An 18,478-nucleotide genomic window follows, 5' to 3' on the forward strand; every position below is an offset into this window, starting at 1 on the left:
CGATACAAGAACTGGGATGGTGTGTGGCTAACCATGCAACAGTAATATTGTCTATTGAAAGTTTTTGGTTCTGAATAGGGCATTTTGTTTAAAGATGTGCCCCTTTTCTGTAACTTTTCCTTGAATACTGACAATTTGGTGGGAAGATTTGTCAGGAAATTTGCAAAGAAGTTTGTTAGAAATAATTCTAATTCAAGTGAAAATAAACATCTCATTTTATTTGACAATTGTGCATCAGTTGTTGCATTTCTGGTGCTGAGATCTTTGATCTAGGAGATTCTTTTTTTAAATATAGCTTTGAAGGCATAGGATTGATCAAGGTTGACTCAAAAGTCATGCTGAAACACTTATGCATTTCCAGGAACGAGAGCATGAATATAGTCAGCACTAAAAAGAGTTATAACAGAACGATACGTTACTGATAGTGCTGCTATGTGCTTGCATGGTGTGAACCTTTGCCTCCCCGTATGCTGCGTATTGCTTTGCCAGGAATCTGGTGCTGATCCAGCAATGAATTGTCCACAGCTTAGTATGGAGAGGTTGCCTATACAATCTGTTTTAGGAAGGCCAAGGTAAGTGGTGCAATACTGAGATATTGGGCTTGTACCTGAACCCTGGTTGGCACGGTGAATATGAAACTGCTGGACAGTGCCTGCCTGCTCCATGTGATGGCACAGTGCTCAGATCTTACCAACCTCCTGTTGGTTGCAATGGAAATAGCTGTGTATTCCTCCCCAACCCTCCTTGTTTGAATGCAAATGCTCCTCTTGCCCAACAATACCACAACAAGTTCAATAGGCATAGCTGGCCTTTGAGGGGTTACAGCAGCATCCGTCACATTGAACAGTAGGTGATGTAAGAGACCAAGTGGTTTGTCAAAACATGGAGCTGGCAATGCCAGTCACCAGCAATGTCCCACACTCTCTGTATTGGCGAGCTTGCAGCTCTGAGCTCCACATCTCAGCATTGTAGTTGCAGGTATTTATTCACAAAATGCTGGAGTAACTCAGCAGGTCAGGCAGCATCTCGGGAGAGAAGGAATGGGTGACGTTTCGGGTCGGGACCCTTCTTCAGACTGATGCCAGGGGGGCGGGACAAAGGAAGGATATAGGTGGAGACAGGAAGATAGAGGGAGATCTGGGAAGGAGGAGGGGAAGGGAGGGACAGAGGAACTATCTAAAGTTGGAGAAGTCGATGTTCATACCACTGGGCTGCAAACTGCCCAGGCGAAATATGAGGTGCTGTTCCTCCAATTTCCGGTGGGCCTCACTATGGCACTGGAGGAGGCCCATGACAGAAAGGTCAGACTGGGAATGGGAGGGGGAGTTGAAGTGCTCGGCCACCGGGAGATCAGTTTGGTCAATGCGGACCGAGCGCAGGTGTTCAGCGAAGCGATCGCCGAGCCTGCGCTTGGTTTCGCCGATGTAAATAAGTTGACATCTAGAGCAGCGGATGCAATAGATGAGGTTGGAGGAGGTGCAGGTGAACCTTTGTCTCACCTGGAAAGTGGGGGGAGGGGGAGCAAGAGCGGAGCTGCGGGATGTAGAAGAGACCCTAGTGAGTGCCTCATCTATAATGGAGGAGGGGAAGCCCCGTTTCCTGAAGAACGAGGACATCTCTGAAGCCCTAGTGTGAAACACCTCATCCCGGGCGCAGATGCGGCGTAGACGGAAGAATTGGGAGTAGGTGATAGACTTTTTGCAGGGGACCGGGTGGGAAGAAGTGTAGTCCAGATAGCTGTGCGAGTCAGTGGGTTTATAGTAAATGTCCGTCACTAGTCTGTCTCCTGTGATGGAGATGGTGAGATCCAGAAACGGGAGGGAGATGTCGGAGATAGTCCAGGTAAATTGGAGGTGAAGTGTATGAAGTCAGTGAGTTCTACATGGGTACAAGAGGTAGCACCAATGCTACCTTCTGCCTTGTAGTTGCAGGGCCAGCTATCCACCGGGTGGCGCCATACAATGGCTGCCTCGTCAACATTCTGTTTCGTCCCTTTCTCATTTTGATTTTTAGTCTGTAGTTAAATGTTGTTTTAGTATATTTTTAGTTGTGTATTATGGAAGGGGGGGTGGGGGAAAATTTTGTGTCTCCTTCCTCGACGGAGATGCAACTTTTTTCTTATCATATCTCCCGTCTGCACTGCGGCCTAACATCGTGGAGCTGGCGGCCTCTTGCTGGGGATCGACCTTGGGCGATCCAACAGCGGGAGCCTGTGGATTTAACATCTCGGAGCTGGCTGGAGCTTCGATCGCCCCCGACCTGGGAGCTTCGATCGCCCCCGACCTGGGAGCTTTGATCGCCGGCTGCGGGAGCTTCAATCGCCCCGACTGTGGATGGTTCGACTCCCCCGACCGCGGGAGAAAAAGGAGGAAAGAAGATATGACTTTATTGCCTTCCATCACAGTGAGGAATGTGGAGGAGCCGCTGTGATGGATGTTTATGTTAAATTTTTATGTGGTTGTGTGTTATGTTGCATTTTTGGTATGACTGTATGGCAAATCAAATTCCTCGTATGATTTACATACTAACTTTGTTTTCATACTTGGCTAATAAAATCAATTACAATCAGCCCTCTCGGGCAACCTCTCCAACCAGTGTGTGGGTGAGTCATTTTGTAAGAACACCAGTGGAGGGGCAGGGGTTGACATCAGGTTCCCACCACAAGTGTCAGTTTTCCTTGAAGCAACTAGGAAATATATGTATTATTTTTCAGATTAGGGAACCAAGAGTGCTATAAAGACATGCTATGTGGGACTGTTCTAAGTAAGGTGCTATTATATCCATGTTTTGTGCTATTATTAGATATTTGTATCCTTTCTTTCAGGGAAAAATACTTAGTAAATTTTCTTAAATGTTTGAAGGTGTATTTCATTCTGTTTAAAAAAAAAAAAATAGTAGGTGCCACTAGAATAGGATCAATTTCTTCGGCCAACGTCATCTCCTTACACCCACTCCATGGATGAGTTAAGATTTCAATTGAATTTTAATCCGTAGAAGATGTAGGCCAGAGGTGAACATTCCCTCAAAAGGAAAGAAAACCTATGTTGTATAATCTTCAAAGATGACGTTAAAATATTCTATATTTCCTGCAATTCATTTTATATCAATCCTTACTTCATCTGGGGAAGAAGATTAATGTTGTGGTTTCAATATTTTTGAATGAGCTATTGAGCAGTGAAGACAAGTATACCCAGTCATTTGTGCCCTTTGCTATCTACATTAAAATAGGGTTGAACCCTGACCTCGTTGACTTTTTGTGGCCACGCTATAAGAATTCAAAGCATTTCCAAAGGAACAGGAAGACATATGGATGTTTTCCTCTATGCACGAACCACCTTTACAACAGCCAAACCGGCCGATAACTATATCCCTTCCCACTATCATCTTGCCACCAGCATCCACCTTCTAGGACCCCTACATTATCATTGTGAGAGGAGGAGTCAAATCCACATCATCTTTTGTGATATTGTGCTCAAGGTTACAATATTAATGGGATGTGTTTCTTCCTTCTGTTAGCTTTTAACCTTTTTCCTTTGGGTTTGTATTAATATGTCGTAATGCTTTGAGAAAATGACAAGGTATATTTATATTTTTAGGGATTGCACTGAAATGCATGTTTGGATATTGGGACAATTTTGGTTGGCGAAATGTCACAGAAAATATTGAAACTCGAGTCCATCATGCATACTATTTCAAGAATGCAAAACCATATAGTCTATTTATAGTGCTTTATATCAACCTGGGAAATATTTAAGATTTCAAGATCAATTTATTGTCACATGTACCAATTAAGGTACAGTGAAATTTGACTTACCATATAGCCATACTAAGTAAAAAGTAACAAGACACACAGCCACATAAAATAAAATTTAACATAAACGTCCACCACAGCGGATTCCACATTCCTCACTGTGATGGAAGATAATAAAGTACAATCATCTACCTCTTTGTTCACCCGTGGTTTAGAACTTCAGCGATGCGGTGCATTGCTCTAGAACCCCATGTAGATGGTATTGAATTGATATTTGTACATAGGATTCAATGACAAAATTAGATTTGCTGCATCCTATTTGCAAATAGATACAGAGGTAATTTGTATAAGGGAAGTCTAACCCACTGCTTCTGTTCATTTTTTGCAAATATTCAGCACTTATACGTTAATGCTTGTTACATTGAGCTGTATTAAGAAAATAAAACAAAACTATTTTGCTGTAATACTTCCTGAAGAAATCTGTAAAAGAATGTTTCATCAGCTATAATGACATTTAAAAAAAAAAAAATTAACTGGCTATAGTGGAACAGACCAATTCCAAAAGAGGCTGTGTATTATTTTCTTTGAAAAATTAAACTAATTAATCTTCTTTAAAATGAACAGCATTGAGTAATTTCAAGTGGGAGAAGTTCTTGACCAGCAGACGTCAATTTTTACCACTTGAACAAAAGTTCCACAAACTGTATCTCACTTCATGGGGATACAGCAATAAATCTTAAGGTGGAAAGCAATAGCTGAAAGAAACCTATTGGAGAAATGCTGATGCCTCAGCTCGTCATGGAACTATTTTTCTTTTAATCAAAAATAGCACATCAGAATTGGTGCGAATCAGGGTTGGCATGTGCAAAATTGAACAAAAATAGAAGCAGAAAAAAGATGAATAAGTACTCGAGACGTAAATTGTACTTCATATAAAACATTTAAAGTGACCTATTGAAGGATAAATATTGTATTACATCTATTTTAATGAATGGTTCATTTTTTTAGCTTATTACAGCCAAGCTAACACAGATCAGTTCAAATATGCCATCAAGTCCTGATAGCTCATCTGATTCTTCAACTGGCTCCCCTGGAAATCATGGCAACCACTACAGTGATGGGCCGAACCCTGAGGTAGAAAGCTGTTTACCTGGAGTGGTAAGCAAGTTCTCATCTCAAAGCATATTATCGTCTATGTTTCTACAAATGTTTAACCAAAAAAAACCATTATATCAGATATTGTTTAGGCTGTTGCTAGGCTTCAAAGAGCCATAGCAACTGACAATGTCTGCAGTTTGGCAGAGGAGGGCATTTTGGACCATTGAACCGTGTTGATTGTAACATTTGCCAGCGTAATCCCATCTTCCAGTATCTGGCTATTAGTCCTGCTTGTATTCAAAACAGTTTCTAAACCTGATTAAGACTTTTGCCCAAGACATTTCTACTACCTTTTTCTGATGAATGTTTAACTGTTCCTTTTTCCACAGATGTTGCTTGATCTGCTGAGTGTTACCAACTGTTTGTATTTTGATTTTCAGCATATACATTTTCCATTACTTTTTTATATTTACTCTGGTCAGCTTTAGAATCAGATACTGATGTCATTTGTTAAAATATATACTGGTTAATTTCTGTATGGTGTTCTGCAAGTGTTATGATGATCAAGGGTGGACAGAAAATGCTGGAGTAACTCAGCAGGTCAGGCAGCATCTCTGGATAGAAGGAATGGGTGACAATTCGGGTCGAGACCCTTCGTCTGAAGAAGGATCTCGACCCGAAACGTCACCCATTCCTTCTCTCCAGAGATGCTGCCTTATGGAGTCAATTAAAAGATGAGTTATGTAGTCAATATTCCCCACATAATAGGCTATTGCTCAGATAAAGATTTTAGTCATTGATGTCGCCAGGATTATAGAGTTGGTTTAATTACCTGGTTGTAGTGTACCATGGCCTCTTTGTGGTCCGTGAAGGAGACAGTATTGTTAGCAAATTTAACAATCAGCTTGCATGGAAATAGTAGCCCATATCTCACATTTTTTTCAAACAAATTTGCTATATCCTGAAGTGCTTTACTGCCAAAATAAAGCATTAAACAATAGACAATAGGTGCAGGAGTAGGCCATTCGGTCCTTTGAGCCAGCACCACCATTCAATGTGATCATGGCTGATCATTCTCAATCAGTACCCCATTCCTGCCTACTCCCCATATCCGCTATCCTTAAGAGCTCTATCTAGCTCGAGAATTGGCCTCCACTGCCTTCTGAGGCAGAGAATTCCACAGATTTACAACACTCTGACTGAAAAAGTTTTTCCTCATTTCCGTTCTAAATGGCCTACCCCTTATTCTTAAACTGTGGCCCCTGGTTCTGGGCTCCACCAACATTGGGAACATGTTTCCTGTCTCTAACGTGTCCAACCCCTTAATAATCTTATATGTTTCGATAAGATCCCCTCTCATCCTTCTAAATTCCAGTGTATACAAGCCTAGTCGCTCCAGACTTTCAACATATGACAGTCCCGCCATTCCGGGAATTAACCTAGTAAACCTAGGCTGCACGCCCTCAATAGCAAGAATATCCTTCCTCAAATTTGGAGACCAAAACTGCACTCAGTACTCCAGGTGCGGCCTCACTAGGGCCCTGTACAACTGCAGAGGGACCTCTTTGCCCCTATAGTCAACTCCTCTTGTTATGAAGGCCAACATTCCATTGGCTTCTTCACTGCCTGCTGTACCTGCATGCTTCCTTTCAGTGACTGATGCACTAGGACACCCAGATCTCGTTGTACGTCCCCTTTTCCTAACTTGACACCATTCAGATAATAATCTGCTTTCCTATTCTTACCACCAAAGTGGATAACCTCACACTTATCCACATTAAACTGCATCTGCCATGCATCCGCCCACTCACACAACCTATCCAAGTCACCCTAATCTTCTAACCCCCCTCTCTAACTCCAGGTCCCTCAGGTCGGCCGACTTGGGGCTACTCACTATCCCGCGGTCTAGGCTTAAGCTCAGGGGTGACCGCGCTTTTGCGGTTGCAGCTCCTAGACTGTGGAACAGCATCCCTCTCCCCATCAGAACTGTCCCCTCCATCGACTCCTTTAAGTCCAGGCTCAAAACCTATTTCTACTCCCTAGCGTTTGAGGCTCATTGAGGAGGCGCTGTGAACTGTTTGCGTGCTACTGTATGTTTCATTTTTTTTCCCCATTGGAACCTAATCAGATGTACAGCACTTTGGTCAACGTGGGTTGTTTTTAAATGTGCTATACAAATAAAATTGACTTGACTTGACTTGACCCTGCAACCTCATAGCATCATATCATATCATATCATATATATACAGCCGGAAACAGGCCCCTTCGGCCCTCCAAGTCCGTGCCGCCCAGCGATCCCCGTACATTAACACTATCCTACACCCACTAGGGACAATTTTTACATTTACCCAGCCAATCAACCTACATACCTGTACGTCTTTGGAGTGTGGGAGGAAACCGAAGATCTCGGAGAAAACCCTTCCTCACAGTTCACACTACCACCCAGCTTTGTATCATCTGCAAATTTGCTAATGGTACTTTTAATCCCTTAATCCAAGTCATTAATGTATATTGTAAATAGCTGCGGTCCCAGCACCGAGCCTTGCGGTACCCCACTAGTCACTGCCTGCCATTCTGAAAGGGACCCATTTATCCCCACTCTTTGCTTTCTGTCTGCCAACCAATTTTCTATCCATGTCAGTACCCTACCCCCAATACCATGTGCTCTAATTTTGCCCACTAATCTCCTATGTGGGACCTTGTCGAAGGCTTTCTGAAAGTCGAGGTACACCACATCCACCAGCTCTCCCCTGTCAATTTTCCTAGTTACATCCTCAAAAAATTCCAGAAGATTAGTCAAGCATGATTTCCCCTTCGTAAATCCATGCTGACTCGGAACGATCCTGTTACTGCTATCCAAACGCTCCGCAATTTCGTCTTTTATAATTGACTCCAGCATCTTCCCCACTACTGATGTCAGACTAACTGGTCTATAATTTCCCATTTTCTCTGTCCCTCCTTTCTTAAAAAGTGGGATAACATTAGCTACCGTCCAATCCACAGGAACTGATCCTGAATCTATAGAACATTGGAAAATGATCACCAATGCATCCACAATTTCTAGAGCCACCTCCTTAAGTACCCTGGGATGCAGACCAATCAAGCCGTGGGGATTTATCAGCCTTCAGTCCCATCAGTCTACCCAACACCATTTCCTGCCTAATGTGAATTTCCTTCAGTTCCTCCGTCACCCTAGGATCTCTGGCCACTAGAACATCTGGGAGATTGTTTGTATCTTCCTTAGTGAGGACAGATCCAAAGTACCGGTTCAACTCGTCTGACATTTCCTTATTCTCCATAAATTCCCCTGCTTCTGTCTTCAAGGGACCCACATTTGCCTAAACAATTTTTTTCCTCTTCACATACCGTCTTCCCTGCTAGGGCCTCCTTCCAGTCAAATCTGGCCAGTTCCTGCCTCATGCCTCTGTAATCCCTTTTGTTATACTGTAATACTGACACTCCCGATTTTCCCTTCTCCCTCTCAATTTGTAGAGTAAAACTTATCATATTATGATCACTGCCTCCGAATGGCTCTTTTACCTTGAGTCCCCTTATCAGATCAGGTTCATTACACAACACTAAATCCAGAATTGCCAACTCCCTGGTAGGCTCTAGTACAAGCTGTTCTAAGAATCCATCTCGGAGGCACTCCACAAACTCTCTTTCCTGGGGTCCATTACCAACCTGATTTTCCCAGTCTACCTGCATGTTGAAATCTCCCATAACCACCGTAGCATTACATTTGCAACATGCCAATTTTAGCTCTTGATTCAACTTGCACCATATGTCGAGGCTACTGTTTGGGGGCCTGTAGATAACTCCCATTTGGGTATTTTTACCCTTACAATTCTACATTTCTATCCATACTGATTCTACATCTCCTGATTCTATGTCACCCCTTGCAAGGGAGTGAATATCATTCCTTACCAGCAGAGTGACCCCACTCCCTCTGCCCACCTGTCTGCCTTATCTATACGTTGTGTACCCCTGAATATTCAGTTCCCAGCCCTGGTCCTCTTGTAGCCATGTCTCTGTAATTCCCACAACATCATACTTGCCAATGTCTAACTGAGCCTCAAGCTCATCCACTTTATTTTTTATACTTTGCGCATTTAAATACAACACTTTAACTTCGGTATTCACCTCCCCTCTCACACCGGTTTATCCCATCTAGAACTTCCCTTCCCATTTATTCGAGAGTCCTTTGCAATTTCTCCTGTATTCGCTTCCCCTTTAACTCCATCTTCATATTCCCAATTTGTCAATCCCTCCTCCCCACTACTTAGTTTAAAGCCACACATGTAGCACAAGCAAACCTGCCTGCCAGAATGTTGGTCCCCCTGCTGTTAAGGTGTAACCCGTCCCTTTTGTACAGGTTACCCCTACCCCAGAAGAGATCCCAGTGGTCTAGAAATCTAAATCCATGCTCCCTGCACCAGCCCCTCAGCCATATATTCATATCCCCGATCTCTCTGTTCCTGCCCTCACCAGCACGAGGCACAGGTAGCAGTCCAGAGATAACCACCCTCGACGTCCTATTTCTCAGTCTTCTTCCTAACTCTCTAAACTCACATTGCAGTAACTCCTTCCTCTTCCTCCCGACGTCGTTCGTGCCCACGTGCACAACTACTTCCGGTTGATCGCCTTCCCTTGCTATGATGTTCTGAAGTCGGTCCGTGATGTCTTGAACCCTGGTAACCCTGTTGCCCAGGAAGGCAACAGACCATCCTCAACTCCCGCCTGCCGCCACAGAATCTACTGTCCGTACCTCGGACAATGGAGTCACCCACTACTATGGCTCTTCCTGACTTCGGTCTCCCCGGTCGAGTCTCCTTGCCTGGATTAGAGCCATTAACCTGTGCGCCGCTCGGACTGGAAGCGTTATCTGCCCCAACAGCTCCCAAGAGGGTGTACCTGTTTGCAATAGGGACAGCCACCGGGGTCTCCTGTAGTCCACGTCCATTCCCCTTTGAAACGGTTTCCCACCTTCGCTCGACCTGGACCCTTGGCGTGACAGCCTCACAGTAGGCCCTGTCCAGGAAACGCTCGCATTCCCGGATGGCCCTGAGGTCATCCAGCTGCTTTTCCAACTCCGCCACACGTCCATTCAGGAGCTGCACCTGGACACAGTTCTTGCAGGTGCAGCTCCCAGAAGCTCCAGCGGTGTCCCTACCTTCCCACGTCCTGCAGGAAACACACTCAATCAACTTATCTGCCATTACTTTAGTGTCTAAAAACAAATCAGGCTCAAAAACAAGTGCAACCTCCTCACCTCAGCCTCCTCGCCGAAGACTCGCAGCCAAACACTCGCAGCCAAAGACTTTACTGACTGACTGCTAGCGTCCCTTTGGCGCTCTTTTTAAACGTACTTTTACCTTCAATTAACACTTACTTTCTTTCAGCCATCGGTCGTCCTTGCTCCTGCTCTCCCGACCTTTCATATCATATCATCATATCATATATATACAGCCGGAAACAGGCCCTTTCGGCCCTCCAAGTCCGTGCCGCCCAGCGATCCCCGTACATTAACACTATCCTACACCCACTAGGGACAATTTTTTACATTTACCCAGCCAATTAACCTACATACCTGTACGTCTTTGGAGTGTGGGAGGAAACCGAAGATCTCGGAGAAAACCCACGCAAGTCACGGGGAGAACTTACAAACTCCTTACAGTACAGCACCCGTAGTCAGGATCGAACCTGAGTCTCTGGCGCTGCATTCGCTGTAAAGCAGCAACTCTACCGCTGCGCTACCGTGCCGCAGTGTAGTGCAGTTACTTTTGTGACCTTGGAAACAAAATAGCCAATTTGTGTATAACATGCTAATGACTAAATTAATTTTGAATATTTTTGATGTTGACTGATGGAAAATATTAACCAGCACACTTCTTGTAAGCTGTTTTATGTATACCTGTGAGTGCAGATAGGTCCCATTTAATATTTGATACCAAAGGTAGCACTGATGACAACTTAGCATGCATCAGTGCTGCATTGTCAGCTAAAATTTGTATTCTGGACTCTAAAGTGGGACTTGAATGTATAGTCTAGTAAAAGGATGATTGAGGAGATGTGATTGTGACCAGGAACAAACAGTTTTTATGAAAACAGGACAGACTTCTCTCCAAATTGCATTGGTTTGAAAGATGTCCTCTGCATCTTTACAGATGGGTCTGAACTTACTTTGGAAAAGTGGTATTTGATTGAAAACTTTTGGACTGTGGTTGAGAAGATCATGAAAGACTTAATGAGCGCTGCACACAGTAAATGGATAGTTGCATAATTCTTGTAAAATTTGCTGCTGGACGCTACATAGTAAATTTCTCCAGTCTCAGTCATTTGAATAGATAATGCCTAAATCCATGAGTCACCTACCAATTTCAATGATGACATTGATATGTATTCGATGAGTTTGTGTTTCTGCACAGTTGGTAGGAGTTACTATGGATGTCCAAAGCGATTATGGATGTGACCCCAGAAAAACGTTTAATTTAAGTGAGCCTATCTTCTTTGTTGCTATTTTCATTTGTAAAGCCTGGAGTAACCTTGAAGCCCTGCTTTCATTAAAGATAAGAGAAAGTTCTCAGTTTTTGACCTGAAGTGCACATTGGAATAAGGGGTGCAAAGACCTTTTTGAAGGGAGGAAATTTCATATAAAAGGAATCTGCGTTTTGTGTGGAAACGAGAAATGTTTTTGTATGTGCTTGAGTTCTGCTGAAGTGTAAACTCATTCTGTACCCATAGTTTATGCCTGACCTAAGTATTCCTAACATTTTCTTTTTATTTCAGATTTCCAGCACCTATCATTTTTATTTTTCACTTGCTGGGTAGTTGGTTTATATTTATTAACTGTAACTTCACTGATTCTGGTAAAGCATAACTGAAGAAGCCTAGACGGTAATGGGCTGCAGTAGAGTAAATAAGGAGAACCATTTTTCTTAGCAGAGTGTAAGAGGAGTGATGTGAATGATTTTCACTCATTGCTGAAAATATTCATAGAGATAGAAGTGTTCAACACGTTGTAAAATTGCTTGTATGTGTGTTTTAAGTCTCTTAAGCAACACTGGAAAATGGGAATTGGCTGACCAGTTCTATTCAATATGCATCAAGTCAAATGAAATACTTCCTTTGACAGATGCTATTTTTTTTGTATCTATCAACAAATTGAATAAATATTATTAGGTTCACAATCAACTTTGTGATTGCTTGTGCAGACCATCTGCTAACATTGCAATGTTGCACATTGCAAACAAATTACATAGTTTGGGGAAGTCTCTGTGGATAATGGACTTAATATACTTCAACCTTCAGCTCCATTCCTGCTAGTATGAGGAGAATTGTTGATTTTAGAAATGATTTTGCATTGCCTGTTTGGCAAAGACAAAAGGATTTTTGGCACACAAATAATTGAAGAAAGAACTTTAAAATATAATTTTCACATCGTAAGGATGTTCCAAACTACTGAACTTGCAGCATGTTTTTGATTTGTGATGATTTTTTTCCAAATTAAGATACTGTAAGTTTCTCTGCAATGATGTCTCACCTGTTTGCATGTTCAGCTGTAATCGTGTTATAACTTAGATAACTTTGTTATTTTTTATTTGTTCTGTAGATAATGTCCTTGCATCCCCGATACATTTCCTTCCTCTGGCAAGTTGCAGATCTGGGCAGTAGCTTAAACATGCCACTTTTGAGAGATGGTGCTCGTGTCCTCATGAAACTCATGCCTCCTGGTAAGATGTCTTTATAATAAAGGGTAAAAACACAATTTTGTTGTCCAGTAACATTGGTTGTGAGTATTGCCATTTCAGTAATTTAAACCCTGAAGTCTCGTCTCCCCTCCCCCACCCCCACTCCCAGCCCTACCCACCCCTGCAACCCACCCCAACTCACCAACCCCATCCCCTGATCGGTGATGAGCGGCCATCTTGTTAGACCAGGCGGGGAGACCCCTTGGGCAGGCAAGGGGGGACAGGGAAAAAGCACTGACCTCGGCCCTGTTTCTCTGCGGATCCGAAGCGTCTCCTGCAGCTCGGCTGCGATCGGCGGGGAACGGTGGCGATAGCAGGACCCGTTGCCGGGCGGGGAGTGTCTCCCGGGGCCGTGGGTGGGCGAGAGTGGACAGGTCCCAGGGCCGTGGGTGGGCGAGAGTGGACGAGTCCCGGTGCCGTGGGTTGGCGAGAGTGTACAGCTCCCGGGGCCGTGGGTAGGCCAGAATGGACAGGGACTGACCTCGGCCCCATTTCTCCTGCCGGCCGGGCATGAAGCCGAAGCTGCTCCTGCTGCGAGTGGCGGGCGACGGCCATCTTGTTGGACCGTCTGCCGCCGCCTCTGCGCGCGCTGCACCATTGGAGGTAGGTCAGGCACGGGACAGGTCGGGAACGGACGCCGGTCCTCCCGCTGGTCCTCCGGGGGTGGGGGGGGGGCATTCATTAAAGTTTATAAGGTAAATTGTTTTTAAAAAGTTACAAAAGTGGGGTTTATTCCATCCACGGGGAATGGTGAGTAAGATGGGCCTAAAATTGTCGCACTTTCGTGTAGCATTTTGGCTGTGTAAAGCCCCAAACTATTTCCATGGACAAACGACCACAGAATTATATATATATATATGCCAAATCCAGAAGTATCATAAGCATTTGTGAACTATGTAGGTAGTATGGAATTAGGATATTATTTGGTGGAGTGAATTTGATATTCTGGAGCTGGTTGAGATGGGTGAAATTCAACTGTGTATAAATATCAATGTGACTGGGTGGCCTAAGTATTTGGATAAAGAGCAGTCATGGTCACTGGTTTAAAACCTGGCTAAATTAGGACATCATGTTTTAATCATAGCCTCAAGAGGGGCAAAGGGAATTTAACATGTGTCTGGTATTGTCATCCAGTATCAGTTTCTTTAGTGCATCTTTTAAGTACAACTGATTTAATCGTTCTGTCTCTGTATGTAAAGTCTATTGAACCAGCATGATACTTATTTTTATGTTGCTTGGTCATATTCTTTGAATTTTATGTCCAGCATGAAGGAATATTCCCAGAGTTTTATTGGTTAATATTTTCTCTACATAATGTGAATAATGTGTATGTTGCTGAGTAACTTTAAATAGTGTTTGCTTAGTGAAAAGATTAAGGGCACTTAGACCATGACTAAGATGTTTTATTCAATTAATATTTTGAATTTCACTGAATGGGGTTCATGCCATTGGCATTTGAACATGTACAGTTAAGACAGTTAATAGTGGAAATAAATGCCTAAATTACAAGGAAGAAAGTTTAAGATGAATTATTGTGTAAATATTCAAATACGAAAATTTGGTTCAGTCCAAAAGCGGTAGGACACTGGGAGAAGTCAGATGATGAAAACGTAGAATATTGACAGATGCAGGCATTAAAAAAATTTGGTTTGCTATATAAAATCTTAATGACATGTCCAATGAAATATTTTTGACATTAAGTCAAATAATTGTCAACAGGCACAAAATGAATTCTCACAGGCAGCAAAGTTAGGTTTACACGTCTCTTTTATTAAAGGCTGTGATTAGCAGTACATAGTTTTCCATACTATGTTGAAGTACAGGATTTTTAAAAACAAATTTTGGCATTCTTTTGTTACAGTATGATTTGAGTATGTTTGAAATGAAACAATGGAAACATGCTGTTGCCTCTCTTTCCAATAATTGAGTTTTCTTTTAAACATAATCTAATGTTTTATCTTTTCCAGATAACACTACAGTAGAAAAACTTAGGGCTATTTGCTTGGATCATTCAAAGCTTGGTGAAAGCAGCCTCAGTCCAAACTTGGACTCGCTCTTCTTTGGACAATCTGCCTCACAGGTGTTATATCTGACTGAGGTATGTAGACCCTCCTTTTCCTGTTATGAAAAAATCATGCATGAGGCTGCAGTTTTTTGGCGATTATTGGAATAGAGGGAAAGCTGTGATTTGACAGTGTCTGTGATTGATCTGTTTTGAACTGTTAATTTGGCGTACTGTTTTGTCCCATAAACCAGAAACTTTAGAGTACAGGATACAAGGTTATGAGATCACTAATTTTACCTCCTCCACATGTCGTTTATATTTGATATGATTCTGAAACGTGCAATTCTTGTAGCTATACAATAAAGTATAAAAGTCCTTTGAAAGGTTCCTTAAGTGCACTTAGCTTCCAAAATGATTACGTATGTGGTAATATTTAACATGTTTAAGAATTCCAAGGTGTTTGAAATTATAATTATTTTAGATTACTAAAATTGCATTATTTTTTACACTAAATTTAATAATTGATTATAATCTTTAAAACTGTATGTTGCTTACAAAAGTTATCTTTTCTAAAATTGAAGGTGTGAATACTGAACACAACTGTGCTGCATTGTAACAAGATTTTTCAAGGCATAATTCATTGACTGCAATATTTAACTAGAATGTTAAATTAGTTTTGCAGAAGAACAAAAGCTACAATTCTGTTTTTATATTGAATAGTGATTTACTATTTAATTATCTTTTTAAAATTGCTTCTTTTAACTTATCACATTTCTGAACAGGTAGTATATGCCATGTTAATGCCTGCTAGTGCACCTTTGGGAGAAGATGCAAGTGATTTCCAATATAACTTCTTAAAAAGTGGAGGTGTGTCCCTTGTTCTGGGCATGCTTACGAGGAATAATTTTCTGCTAAATGCTGATGTGGAGACACGAAGGGCTGCCTATCTTAATGCACTAAAAATAGCCAAGTTATTGCTCACGGCTGTTGGATATGGCCACGTTAGAGCTGTGGCAGAAGCATTTCAGCCAGTTGTAGAAGGATCAAGCACTGTTTCACCAGTATGTATCTTTCTTTACTTATGCAAAATATTGCTTAATTCCTGTGATAATTCTATGTCAAATGGCAAAAGAATGATGGCTTATTTTGAGACATTGACACTAAGGCAGAGTGATTTTCCTATTTATTTAATAAGCCAAAGAACAGCAGTGTATTTAGTGATATGCATTATTTTGGTGATGGAGTCATCGGGATGACTTTTACTAAAGATTGGCCTTTGAATTCCAATACAAGATGTGGACTTAGTTACTTATGCAAATCCTCTTTATCTCTAAATGTGTAGTTTTAAATATCTCAACATACTTTTGGTGTTTCATTTTGATTCCTGTTTCCATTTTACTGAGGGTTGATTTATGTAGCTGAGATAATTTTTGAGAACATAATTAAATTTAGTTGCTTAATATTTGAAATAGAAATTGGCGATTTGTTTGTTTATGTAAATTTCAGATTTTTGATTAAGTATAGTGTGTGCTATACAAACATTGCCTTTTTTGTTTTCAAAACAGATAAATCATGCTACACATAGCCAAGCTGTAGTGCTGCAAAATGCTCTGCACAACATTCCTAATCCTACTTCTGAATGTATGTTGAGAAATGTAGCCATCCGCCTTGCCCAGCAGATTTCAGACGAGGTAAGTGTTCTTCTTTGATGTGTGAAACAATATATTTTTTAACGTCAAGCAATGTACTATTGTAAATGTTATTTCATATTTATCAAGACGTAATTCAAGATGTATAACTGATAATGGGAAAAATTGTCAGTGTTGAATAGATCTGCATTCTTGCAGAACCTTAAAAGCTAGTTGGTTGTTTTAGAAGTATTAACTGATATAAAAAATACAATCTTTAGTGAACTAGGTGCATCCCTCCAAGGTCTTGGGCAAACAGTGGCTACATATGCAGTTAAAGAAAAAGTAGAAAATGAGGCTAGTTTTTAAAAATTCCATTTTAAAAATCAAAGCGCTGGAGCAACTTAGCTGGTCAGTCTGCATCTTCAGAAGACATTGATAAGTGTTGTTTCGGGTCAGGATTTTTCTTCAGATTAATTGTAGTATAGAGGAGAAAGCTGGATAAGAGGCGAGGGTGGGACAATGCCTGGCGGGTGATAGGTGCCTCAGAGCCAGAGACCAGGATTCAAACCTGACCTTGGGTGCTGTCTGTCTGGATTTTAAATGCTCTGTGTAATTGCGTGTTTCCATTGTGCGCTCCCGGTTTTCTCCCACATTTCAAAAATATGTGGGTTGTTAAGTTTATAATTGGCCACTGTAAATTGCCCTTAGTGTGCAGCTGTGTGAGCATTTGGGAGAATTTGATGAGAATAAGAATGTAATTAATGTAGATTTGTGTAAATGGCTGGTTGATTGTCAGTGTAGATTCAATGGCTGAAGAGCTTGTTTGTATGTTGTATCTCGTATGATTCCATGACACTTGTGAATGATTTAAAAAAAGAAAACTTCAGAGGTGCTACATTTTTTTCAAAGATGAATAAATTATAGGTGTATGTAATATTTAACACTTGTATTCCAGTGGTTTGAGTAAACATTTCCATGAGCTGATTATTTACAATTCAGAGGAAAAATAAAATCTTTTTTGGGTAGTTGCTTGTGGGAAACTAATGGAGAAAGGGTCTTCAGTCTGAAGAAGGGTTTAGACCCGAAACGTCACCCATTCCTTCTCTCCCGAGATGCTGCCTGACCTGCTGAGTTACTCCAGCATTTTGTGAATAAATTGAGAAAATAACCTAATTTTGAAATAATTGAGGTAGAATAATTTTGATGGCCAAGAAATGGCTTTCCCAAGGCATTGAACAATTTTTAAAATCGAAGAAGTTTATGAGTTCCTATGCTTTACTGTTCTAAAACAGATGCAACTATTTAAATAATCTCAAGTTCTGAATGCTGACTGTGCAGTTCTAATTCTTCTGAAGTACGAGGCATGGTCCTTGCTTATTCTAGGACTCATTATCAAAAATAAGCTGAAAGACAATCTAGATTTTTCTCGTATTATTTCTCAATCATCACCAATTTCCCCAATTTGCTTCTTTATAAATCGCAGTGGAGCCATGTCAGTTTACAAATTAGGAGCAGGAATGGGTCCTCAAGTCTGTTCTGCCATTCAATGAGATCCAGGTTGATTTTATTACATGAACTCGACATTTAATTACATCATTAGAAATATGGACCTAATCTGTATGGCTATACTTATTTGTAATTAATTTGTTCTTTTAGCAACAAACATATTTCCACAACAGAATCTTCAGCAGGGGGAATGTTTGAATACATTGCAGTAATGTGGTTGGAGTGAATTATTAAATTGATAATTTACTCATGTGCATTGTATAATGGCAACAGCGAGAGAGAGAAATGAAAGCTGTTAAGAACACATAAGGGAGTAACCATGGAACACTCAAGAGAACGAAAGAGGCTAAAGTTCAGAACCTAAATCTTTGACAGGGTGCACAAACACATGTTCGGCCATTCATATTGAATACATGATTTGTTGAAGGAGAAGGGGTAAGGGAGTCTGGGAAAATACAGATGAGATCTGCTTGCGATGGAGAAAGATACCAACACAACCGAGTGTGCCATATGACTTGTAATTTTACCCAAGTTTTACATTTTAGATATTTCTGTCTGTCTGGCAGTTACAGCCATATTGCCTTGGATTCAGAATGTTTAGTTCACTTGATTTCTCCAGTGTAACACGTGCAGTATATGCCACTGTAAGAACTATGTATTGTTAAATGCTATATAATAGCTTAATACTCAAAGAAAAGCTGAAAGCTCTTGAGCCTCAGCTGTGGGTTACAGAGAA

General features: G+C 41.4%; 1 protein-coding gene across 6 annotated transcripts in view; it reads left to right on the forward strand.

Moving 5' to 3' along the window:
* usp9 (ubiquitin specific peptidase 9) overlaps positions 1-18,478 on the forward strand; it is a 185,580-nt gene that overhangs the window by 105,741 nt on the left and 61,361 nt on the right. For all 6 annotated transcript variants that reach the window (XM_078409184.1, XM_078409183.1, XM_078409185.1 and 3 more), the window contains 5 exons: positions 4,760-4,909; positions 12,462-12,582; positions 14,568-14,698; positions 15,388-15,666; positions 16,171-16,296. In XM_078409184.1, coding sequence (XP_078265310.1) covers positions 4,760-4,909; positions 12,462-12,582; positions 14,568-14,698; positions 15,388-15,666; positions 16,171-16,296 — 807 coding nt within the window. The remainder of the gene's footprint in view (positions 1-4,759; positions 4,910-12,461; positions 12,583-14,567; positions 14,699-15,387; positions 15,667-16,170; positions 16,297-18,478) is intronic.

This window comes from Rhinoraja longicauda, chromosome 12 (genome assembly GCF_053455715.1).
Source record: "Rhinoraja longicauda isolate Sanriku21f chromosome 12, sRhiLon1.1, whole genome shotgun sequence".
Taxonomy (NCBI): Eukaryota; Metazoa; Chordata; class Chondrichthyes; order Rajiformes; family Arhynchobatidae; genus Rhinoraja; species Rhinoraja longicauda.